This window comes from Arachis hypogaea, chromosome 15 (genome assembly GCF_003086295.3).
Source record: "Arachis hypogaea cultivar Tifrunner chromosome 15, arahy.Tifrunner.gnm2.J5K5, whole genome shotgun sequence".
Classification (NCBI taxonomy): Eukaryota; Viridiplantae; Streptophyta; class Magnoliopsida; order Fabales; family Fabaceae; genus Arachis; species Arachis hypogaea.
Window position 1 is genome coordinate 159,031,146 of NC_092050.1, and position 11,904 is coordinate 159,043,049.

General features: G+C 33.6%; 1 protein-coding gene across 1 annotated transcript; it reads left to right on the forward strand.

Annotated features, from left to right (window-relative positions):
* The first annotated feature begins 2,078 nt into the window (after positions 1-2,078).
* On the forward strand, positions 2,079-10,051 carry LOC112751894 (PH, RCC1 and FYVE domains-containing protein 1). Its single transcript, XM_025801193.3, has 9 exons — positions 2,079-2,658; positions 3,329-3,415; positions 4,078-4,167; positions 4,306-4,392; positions 4,492-4,611; positions 5,108-7,207; positions 7,602-7,748; positions 8,368-8,879; positions 9,448-10,051. The coding sequence occupies exons 1-9, from the start codon at positions 2,611-2,613 to the stop codon at positions 9,605-9,607; spliced, it is 3,351 nt and encodes a 1,116-aa protein (XP_025656978.1). The 5' UTR covers positions 2,079-2,610; the 3' UTR covers positions 9,608-10,051.
* Positions 10,052-11,904: the final 1,853 nt, after the last annotated feature.

Here is an 11,904-nt window from a genome sequence, read left to right on the forward strand (position 1 = left end):
TTATTTTTATAAAAAATATTAATTTAGATCGGTTTAAAGAATAGTTCATTGATTTTTTGGTCAAATTAATTAAATTGATCTAATTTTAACAAAAATAATATGATTTAATCAATTATATTTATTAAATTTTAATTATTAAAAAATATTTAAAAAAAGACGTTTTAAGTGTCTTTTTCTAAATGGTTCTAGACAAAAATAATGAAAAATGGTTTTTGTATAAGCTAAGGTTGGTTTAATTGATGATTCACATGTCTATATAAAACTAAAAGTTTCTCCAATTTATTATTATAATTTATATCATTGAATACAAAACTAATTAATTAATTTAAATAACTACTTATGTCTATATCTAATAACTAGCTAGAGGCCTTAGACTACTATTAACCAAGTATGTACTTATCACAAATGTATATTAGGAGGAGAATAATTTTTTTTCTTTGCATTAACTATTATAAAGGTTGTTTTAGTGCTTCTGTTTCAATTTTAATGTCTTATTATATTATATTACGGTTGGGTATTCAACTGGATTTCAAAAATATTTTTTCAGTCCAAATGCATTTTTTTTTGAAAAATATTGTTGGGGGATGAGATACTATAATCAAATTAATTATATTCTGTTAAATTCAGTTTGGATAATATTTACTCCCCAATAAATTAATTAAAAATACATTATAAATAATTGAGTGAAGCATCTATCCGATGGTATTTTATTTTAATTTTTATATTTGAAAATTTGACCATTGAAGTTCTTTGTAAATACTAAATACCATCTTCATCCGTTTTGAAAATTCTAACTGATTGAGAAACATGAAACTAATATTATTATCTTAAAATTAATAATATATATTATATAATTATCTACTGAAATTTCAAATTCACATTAACAATAAATTAAAATCAAAGACTCATTCAATATTTTAAATTTAAGAGGATGCACCGACTATTAATAATTATTTAACTTTTAATTTTTTAACATAATGTATAATTCTGAAAAGCTTTATTATTTTATATAGTATTTAGTTTAACATTTAGGCCCAGTTTGGGTAACCAACTTAATTAAACTCTTTTTGATAAAATAACTTAAACAATAAATGACTTTGTTAAAAGTAACTTATAAATAAGTTATTTTGTGTTTGGATTTTTAACTCTAAAAGTACTTATTTTATAGAAATGTGATGAAAAGTAGAAATATTATGAGAGAAGTCATTTTTTTTAACTTTTTTATAAACTCCTAAATAGCTTCTTAAAAGTTGCAATTTGATATTAAAAATTGCACCAAACATTAATACTACTACTTTTCATAAGTCAAAAATTAAAAAAAATTACTTCTAAAGTTTATTAGTCACTAACTATTAAAACATTTTAAAAAGTAGTAGCTGTTAAATGGGAAAAAGGAAAATTCAAGTAAAAAGAAAAATACTAGACAAAAGTTTCTGTCATAATATATAAAAGAGAGAGATTACACTTTTTTCAATAAGGAAAATCAAATGATACATGATAACATCTATAATCTATAAGAATTTCTATTTTCTTATTATTTCTTTATGTCAACAAAGGATGTAAAGAAATATCAATAATTTTACCTGCCCTGTCCCCCTTCATCAGATTACGAAAACATCCTCGTTTCTTCTACGTGCTTCCCTACATTACATAAAAATTATTAAAAAAAAAAAACCTCAAAATTATTAAACTACTTTTCTTTAATTATTAACTATTATCAAGTGAGAATTTTAAATAAAAAAAATCAGGTGTTGTGCTTTGAACATGTCTTCACATCTGTTTCCAACATAGGTCTCACCTCTCAGGTAAGTTTATTTTTACTTTTTCATGTTAACAAGTTATTATTTTTTCTGTAGAATATTATAAATATTGTTTTCTTTGAATTTACTAGTAAACTTTTAAAAAAGTATTTTCATTTTTAAAATGGTTAAAGTTTTTTGTTAAATAATAATGTAACAAATTAAGCAACATTTATAAAACAAAATTAATATTTTTTCATAGAGAGCAAAATAAAAGAGACTTGCATTTTTTTTTCAAAACAAAAACTTAATTAAATTATTTATTTTATATTTATATTTAATTTTCTTTTTCTTTCTTCGTCTTTGACTAGTTGTACTTTTTCACAGACTCCGTTTTTCTCTTTCTCAAGTCTCAAGTGTTTTTTTTTTTAATTTTCTCTTTCTCTCTCCTCTGCCGGAACCTGCATTTATCGCCGGAACTTTTCCTCGGAAACCGTCCTTCCGCTTCGAACCACCGCTACCCTTTTGAGAGACCGTTTCTTCCGCCTCGGAAAGCTCTGTTTTTTCCACAGTTCTGTGAGTTAAAGAAGAAGCTTTGTATGTGTGTTTGACTTGGAATCTTCTAATGGAGTTTCATGGAATAAGGGTAGATCAATGAAGTAGCTTTGCATTCTAAGCGAAAACAAGAAGTGGTGATTTGGTTTTCTGTTTTCGAAAGTGAGAGATGTTTTGGTTTTTGATGGTGTGAAAGGTGAATGGTGGTTGTGGAGGAGAGAGAAGAAGAAGAGGTTGGAGTTGTTGTTGATGATGAACGGAGCTCCGGCGAGCGATCGGAGAGGGTGGTGGCGCTTCGGTGAATCTCTCACATGGAATGGCAGATCTTGCTAGCATAGGGAATGCCGACCGTGACATCGACCAGGTTCCTTTATCTCTCTCTATGTTAGAGGGTTACCACTTACAAGTTTTGTGTGAAAGTTGCAATTTTTTCCATCAAATTTGATGCTTTCTTTCAGTGTTTTGTTGTAATGTGGAAGATAGTTGAAGGGTTTTTTGTTCCCCCTTTTCATTTTTGAGCTGGCTAAGAATGTATTTATGATTATTATGTATGTATATTTTCATTTGAGGTACATGAGAAGTTTGAGGGAGATAATAGTATGAGGGGAAGATATAGCCACTGAATTTTGTTCATTTTTGAGAATTGTAGAGATATTGGCATGCTTGTTTGTGTTTGAATGGGTGCAGAAGGATATGAGTTATGGGTAGTAACTTGGGTATTGAATTATTGGCTGCTAAGTCTTTAGATGTCTTCTAATGGCATATTGTAATGATTAAATGTTGATAGTTCATTTGCAAGCTTGATTTTGAACCTTACATCATGTTGTCTAATATCAAGAAAGAAGTGAGATATGATCCTAACTGAAACTGAATCAGTGTTGCATATTACTCTATTTCTTATGAAATCTGCCAGCATTTGTGATATAGCATGATTTAAATTACACTTCTTCGCCGTTAGCTGAATTTCTTCTATTTATTTTGTTCTCTCTGCTTGATCTTTCTTGTAGTTTATGATGTTACCTTTTATTCTGCAGGCATTGGTTGCTTTGAAAAGGGGTTCTCAATTACTTAAATATGGTCGTAAGGGAAAGCCCAAGTTTTGTCCATTTAGACTTTCCAATGTAAGCTGAATGAAAGCTTCTCCAAGATGAACTTCCTGCTTTTACAATACTCAAGTAGTTAACTGATTATATGCTCAATTCTTAGCATGAAAGATAGTTGCTTCTGCAATCTTGTTGATCTTTGATTACCTATATAGGACGAAAAAGACTCTTAAGTTGTATTTGCTTTTTCGATATTTTATATTTCCTTCTTAGGATAAATTACAATATATTACTCACATGATTCCAAATGCAATTGGAGTTGGAGTTTTTTAAGTAGATTCTCGTCTGGAAAGGTGTTGAGATTAATTTGTTTCAATTTCACCATAGGTAGTAAGTGTTGACTCCTAATGATTTTCATCCCCATTCTCTGTATCATTTTACTACATAGTTAGATTATTATAGCTAGATGTATTTTAACTTACTACTACACAGTATGTAAATTCACTTTGAAGCTAATATTAGTACTTTACCAAGTTGGCATAGGTATTTCTCTGGGTTCGTGACTGCCTTTTTAGTTGTAGGTTTTAGGTCTTCTTTTAGTATTGTTATTACCAGCCATGTCGGACATATACTTCCATGGTTGTAAACTATAAACTTGAACATTCACGTAGGGTAAACTTGAATTTTGACTTTTATTCAAGTTACTTCTATCCGTGCTCAATAACTCATGAAAACTGCAGGATGAATCAACTTTAATCTGGATTTCTAGTAGTGAAGAAAGACGTCTGAAGCTGTCTTCTGTCTCAAGAATTATTCCTGGGCAAAGAACTGTGAGATTTCGTAACTTATATTTGACAGTATACTTGGCTGTAACATCCTTTTTTGACGAACAAAGTGAATTCAGTAAATTGTTCCATGAACTTAATCTTTTATGTTCTGTGTTAACATTTCCTTAATATTTTTGGCAGGCTGTTTTTCAACGTTACCTGCGTCCTGTGAAGGACTATTTATCTTTTTCACTAATTTATAATAACGGAAAGCGGTCCCTTGATTTGGTTAGTGTTGAATTATGTGATTCCATATCATCATTTTTCTTTTACTTTCTGTATTCCTTTTGTTATAAAAATACATTATTTCTTTCGTTTGCTTTTCAGATTTGCAAAGATAAAGTTGAGGCAGAGGCGTGGATTGCTGGTCTTAAAGCACTGATAACTTCTGGTCGAGGTGGTCGATCCAAAATTGATGGATGGAGTGATGGTGGCCTCAATTTTGATGTAAGACATTCTAGTTATTTCATTTTAGTTGTTTGTGTTTATTGTACTACATATCTATGTATCTTTGATCTAGGAAACATAGTCACGGATACATGGTTTATTGCATTATTTTCTAAGTGCAAGTTTTGGATACATCTAGATAGAGACAGCTTATTCCTATCTACTTCATTATAAGATGATTGTTATTTTCTCTAAGGAAAGACAGTCTTTACTCTTTATTTTCTGTATTTGTAGCTCTTTGCCTGAAAGGATTTATAGTGCAGTTCTTTCAGAAACATACTGGCACTTTATACTCAGCCTATTCTCTAAAATGGTTTCGGAGTAATAAATTGTGGAGAATATCCTAATTTAAGCTTTTTATGTTATGAAGATGTGATGTTGGTAACAATACGAATTGATTACTATACTTCCTCTGATACCATTATGCTGCATGTAGCTTCCCCTGATGAAATACATAGTAAGTTGCTGATAATTCTTTTCAATCAATTACTTTCAGGATAGTAGAGATCTGACATCAAATAGTGCAAGTGAAAGTTCAGCGAGTACTTCCCTAGACATCAGTTCTCCTGACATTCCTGTGAGTCTTCTGAACACTTCACCAAAGACATTCCGACCTGACAATACCCTGAATTCTGAGAAATCACATGCACCATCAGACCCAATAAATATGCAAGTAAAAGGATCTAGTTCAGATACTTTTCGTGTTAGTGTTTCAAGTGCTCCTAGCACATCCAGTCATGGATCTGCACCAGATGACTATGAAGCTCTAGGGGATGTATACATATGGGGTGAGGTTATCTGTGAAAACGTTGTGAAAGTTGGTGCTGATAAAAGTATCAATTATTTCAGCCCGAGAGCAGATGTGCTTCTACCAAGACCACTTGAATCCAATGTAGTTTTAGATGTGCATCATATAGCATGTGGCGTTAGACATGCTTCTCTAGTCACCAGACAAGGTGAAGTTTTTACATGGGGAGAAGAATCAGGAGGACGCCTTGGCCATGGTGTTGGGAAGAACGTGGTTCAACCTCGCCTTGTCGAAGCGTTAGCTTCTACAACCATTGATTTTGTTGCCTGTGGAGAGTTCCATTCTTGTGCTGTAACAATGGCCGGGGAACTATATACATGGGGTGATGGTACTCATAATGCTGGGCTTCTTGGTCATGGCACTGATGTTAGTCATTGGATACCAAAGAGGATTGCTGGTCCATTAGAGGGACTTCAAGTTGCTTTCGTCGCTTGTGGTCCATGGCACACGGCCTTGATAACTTCTACTGGGCAACTCTTTACGTTTGGTGATGGAACATTCGGTGTGTTGGGCCATGGAGACAGGGAAAATGTTTCATATCCTAGAGAAGTAGACTCCTTATCAGGGTTGAGGACCATAGCTGTTGCATGTGGAGTGTGGCATACTGCAGCAGTTGTAGAGGTTATTGTGACACAATCCAGTTCGAGTATATCATCTGGTAAATTGTTTACTTGGGGTGATGGAGACAAAAATCGCCTCGGACATGGGGATAAGGAGGCACGACTTAAACCAACTTGTGTTTCTGCGCTTATCGACTACAATTTTCATAAAATTGCATGCGGGCACAGTTTGACTGTGGGTCTGACAACATCTGGACGTGTTTTTACGATGGGAAGCACTGTTTATGGTCAGCTTGGGAATCCCCAGTCTGATGGGAAGCTTCCATGCTTGGTCGAAGACAAGATTTCCGTGGAATCGATTGATGAAATTGCATGTGGTGCATATCATGTTGCCGTTTTAACATCAAAAAATGAAGTTTTTACTTGGGGGAAGGGTGCAAATGGGAGATTGGGTCATGGAGATGTCGAAGATCGAAAAATACCTACTTTGGTTGAAGCATTGAAGGATAGACATGTGAAATATATTGCATGTGGTTCAAACTACTCCGCTGCCATATGCCTTCATAAGTGGGTATCCGGTGCCGAGCAGTCTCAATGCTCGGCTTGTAGACAGGCATTTGGGTTCACTAGAAAGAGGCACAATTGTTATAATTGTGGACTTGTACATTGCCATTCATGCAGCTCACGGAAAGCATTAAGGGCGGCCTTGGCTCCAAATCCCGGCAAGCCTTATCGAGTTTGTGATTCTTGTTTTGCAAAACTGAACAAGGTTGCAGAAGCTAGCAACAGTAACCGGAGAAATACTCTGCCTCGTCTGTCAGGTGAAAACAAAGACAGGTTGGAAAAATCAGACCTGAAATTGTCAAAAGCACTGGTTCCTTCCAATATGGATTTGATAAAGCAGCTAGATAGTAAGGCAGCCAAACAAGGGAAGAAAGCAGATACGTTCTCGCTTGTTCGCACCTCACAAGCACCTTCATTGCTACAGTTGAAAGATGTTGTCTTGGCAACTGCTGTTGATCTGAAGCGTACAGCTCCTAGACCGGTGGTTGCACCTTCTGGAGTAAGTTCCAGGTCTGTGTCACCTTTCTCTAGAAGACCAAGCCCCCCTCGATCGGCTACACCTATTCCAACAACATCGGGACTTTCCTTCTCCAAGAGCATTGCTGATAGTTTGAAGAAAACAAATGAACTTTTAAATCAGGAAGTGCAAAAGTTACGTTCTCAGGTACATTTTCTTCACCCCATTCTCTCGTCTGTATGGAGTTTATATATATATATATATATATATGGAACTCCAAAATAAAAATCCTGTCTTAGTGCTTTTCCCACTTTTCCCATTAGTTAGGGACAGTAGGATCTGGAAAAAAAGGGGGAAAGGGAGAAGAAACCCTGAAAGAAAAGCAACATCCAAAATGTCCTACTTTAAGTTTAGACCAGATTCAACCATATTCCTCTATTTTTAATTACTTCCCTGCCATTCTATGTCTGACAAATGAACCTTGTGAAACACAAGATCACTTTGCTGAAATTTCCAGAAAAGTTAGTATAACATGTTTATGGATATATCGTATTTATTACATATTATGGTATCAAGCAAAGTCTAATATAGGTATCATTAGGTTGAAAGCCTGAAACAGAGATGTGAATTGCAAGAATTAGAGCTTCAGCGGTCAAACAAAAAGACTCAAGATGCTATGGCAATGGCTGCTGAGGAATCTGCTAAATGTAAAGCTGCAAAAGAAGTTATAAAGTCACTTACGGCACAGGTTATTTTCTGGTTCATTTTCTTTCTCTTGAAGCCGGATGAGTTCAAAAGGGTTTACTTTCATTCGATGCTTTATTCTCAGATTTTATTTCAGTTTCTCCTCATTTTCATGTATGTCGAGTTAGTTCGTGAGGATGATGGTTCTCATTCGCAATCTTCTTGCATGCTATTAAAGCATTGGATCAATTTATTCATTTTGGCTTTATTTCTTTTATTAGTTTCGCTGATATCTAAAATTATAGAAAATGTTGGTGTGGTACTTATTGTGGAAAACATGTGTAATCATGCCTTAGGTGGTTTAGGCGCATGTTTCGAGAAGTCGAAACCTCAGTAAGGAGAAAAGATGAGATGAATTTTAGTCCAATTGAACATAAAGAAAGAACTAATAAAACTACAGGTTAAACTAGAGGTTCAAATCTTAATAGTTTGAATGTAAACACGGTTTGCGACGAGGCATACATTGGCTAATCAATACAGGACATGCCACCTAGTATGGCAAAGTTTAGTTTTACCCTTGTCTTTTTGTGGTTAATTTCTCTATATTTTTCTTACTGCTTTCTTATTATACCAATAATATTGCTGTGCTATGCTTCCACTGATGGACATTCACATTGATTCAGCTCAAAGGTTTTGCTGAGAAGCTCCCACCTGGAGCTTACGATGCCGAGAACATCAAACCGGCTTACCTACCAAACAGTATTGAGCCAAATGGTATCCACCTTCCAGATTCAAATGGTGGGCACCACTCGAGGGCCGAATCAATCAGTGGCTCTAGTTTGGCCTCTACAGCATTCGAATCCTCTCTGCTCAATAGAACTGTGGGGAACTTTCCAGGAACCTATGGATCTACTCTGGACCAGCAAAACCGAGCCAGTGTGACGTCCAATGGTTCAGACAACTATCCAGATGCTAGATTGTCAAATGGTGGCGGCAGCATGTCTGATACTGTTGACGGGAGGGATTCGGGGAATTTCCATGATGACGAGAGTGGTTTAAGATCAAGGAATGCAGGACTGTCTACTAATAGCAATCAGATTGAGGCAGAATGGATTGAACAGTATGAACCTGGTGTCTATATAACACTTGTTGCGCTGCGCGACGGAACAAGAGATTTGAAGCGAGTTCGTTTCAGGTAACAAAAATAATTTCCACATTAACTGATTACATGTGCCCAGTTATAGTTCTATATTTGGTTGCAGCTAGGGTTTACAAACTATAATATATGGACTTGAACCATGATCTTTAGGGCAATTGCTTTTAATGCTATATCTTTAGGTGTCTCTTGTTGGATTTATCTTAAACTAGTCTAATATCTTTGGTCCTATATGAAGTATTTGGTCAAAGAAAACTACTCTTACCAACATTTTTAATTCTCCCAGTTTCCATTACTAACATTCATCTTTCATGTTCATGTCATTTGGAGTTGGTTTTTACTTTTTACCATAAAAAAAAAAAAAACCGGTGTTCCTTCTGAAAACCATCTACACTCACATTTTCAACATCTCTTTCCTAACTTCTTTTTTTTATGGAACTTCTAAAAATTATTTTTTAGGTGAGTACTATATTGTTACTTTTAAAACACTAAAATAAATATAATACACATCCTAGGTGTTTGCATCTCCTTGATTATTATCAGTGCTGTTTTAATTCATCATATTCTATATGTAATCGATGTGGCGGTGAATTAAATTGACTTTCAGCCGGAGAAGATTCGGAGAGCATCAAGCAGAGACTTGGTGGTCAGAGAACCGGGACAAGGTATACGAAAGGTACAATGTTCGTAGCGCAGACAAGTCTTCCAACCAACCGGGGGCGCCACATAGGACAGAAGGTGCTGGTTCTCTTGTTTCCCAATCATAGGAGAAGTAGATATGGAAGCAAAGTCCTGCATTAACTCTAGGATTGGAAATGAGTCGAGCTGTTCGACATGAGCTCATGGCTTGGCTAGCATTAGGCGCGACTCAGCCCGTGTACTAAATGAACTACGCTTAGGCTTTTTGAAAAGCTTGTTTAGCTAAACAGCTTGGGTCGTAGACCTCAAAAAAAGCCTATAAAGTCCAATAGGCTAGCTCGTTTAAGGTATATGTATAATATATTGGTATTATAATCATATTATGATATTATACAATTTTTTTTTATCCTTCTAAATGTCTGTCTTTAGCATCTTTTTACTGTTATATTTGTTTAGTGTTTAGGTTTTGGTTAATTGGCCAGTTTTAATTTTAGTTTGTGATTACTGAATGCAAATATTCTTAGTAGGATTACATTAATTTTGTTACATTAATTTAGTTTATGTTATGACTAGATTTGTGACTGATTTGGATATCACTGTATTTTAAGATATGATATTACGAATTATTTGGACAAAGTAAATAAAGATTTATGCGAAAATCTAAAGCATATAAAACTAAGTATATTTAGATAGCGTGATTTAAAAAATAATTGATTTTAAACTATATAAAATTAAGTGTGTAGTGCAAATAAGCACGATAAAGTAAATATAAAATTATGTTAAAATAAAGGTTTAATTACACTATTGGTTTTTATAGTTTTACCACATTTTAAATTAGGTTTTTATATTTTTTTCTTTCAATTAGGTCCCTACATTACTTTAATTTTGTAATTAAGTCCTTCCTAGTATAAAAAAATATTAGAGTTAATTGAGTATTTTTTCATAAATTGAAGGTATTTATAATTAAAATTTTAATTAAATTTTTGACTGCATGTGTTTTGATAAAAATATTATATTAATTTTAATATTTTTAACATTAAAAGGACGTAATTACAAAATTAAAAGTAGTGTAAGGACCTAATTAAAAGGAAAAAAAGTATAGGGACTTAATTAAAAATTTGGTGAAACTATAGGAACCAATAGAGTAATTAAACCTAAAATAAAAAAAACCTAAAATAAAATTGTCACTTGACCTCTAAGTTTGATAATAAATAGCTAGAGTAATGTAAGTTAGGAGCTGATATGTGCAGGACTAGTTAGTCGTGCTGATAATTATATTAGATGACACCTCAGCAAATTGGTTATTAGTTTGTTAGAAGGGTGTTGATTTAGTGCAGCTAAAGTGTAGTGTAGGTGCTGTATATATATGTATTTGCAACTCACCTGTAAAGTGTGATTCATCATTTTATGCAATCAGGTATTTTACAATTGTGCCTTTTTCTCTGTTTTCTCTCACAGAAAGTGCAGCTACTCATACTATGGTTGAAAATAAAATTATATAAAACTAGATAAGTGAACTTAAGGTAATACAAACTATTTAAGTGTACTGTAATACATTCAAGATAGTGTATTATCCAATGAACGTACCATGTAAGTATTCTATACATAATCGTTTCTTAATACCGATAGTGTACTATACAATGAGTATATTATAGATAATTTAGACAGAGTAAATAAAAATTCGTAGGAAGATTAGTTATACTTACATTCAATAATCTTTCTAAGGAATGTTCCTTTTTTCAATGTCTTAATTAATTTATTAACTTTCAACTTGAATATTCTACATAAGATGTGTGGCCTATCTTCTTCATGGAATTCTTGGGGTGTTATCTCTCTTTTTATCTCATTCCATTTTAGATTACATATCATAGTGACAAAGTAATTTGGATATCCAGCATATTTACATATTGTAAAAGCATCTTTATAATTATTGAACATGTATCTTGGACCACTGATAAAGCTCTTTAGGAGAATAATTCTTTAACTAGTGTTAATGACATTAGTTTCACCATGAACCGTACACTCATGCAATTGCTTAAATTTGCCAGCCTCAAGTTTGGTTGTTTAAATCGCAAGTATAAAAGCCGTTCTAACTCAACCATAGTACAGGCGTTTATTATGAATTGTTGCAGTAATCTTCTTGACCGCAAAAGAATTTGAGACTCGTTAGTCCTTTTTTGAAGTCTATATACAAAGAAGTCTTTAACTAGTGTTAATGACATTAGTTTCACCATGAACCATACACTCATGCAATTGCTTAAATTTGCCAGCCTCAAGTTTGGTTGTTTAAATCGCAAGTATAAAAGCCGTTCTGACTCAACCATAGTACAGGCGTTTATTATGAATTGTTGCAGTAATCTTCTTGACCGCAAAAGAATTTGAGACTCGTTAGTCCTTTTTTGAAGTCTATATACAAAGAAGTCTC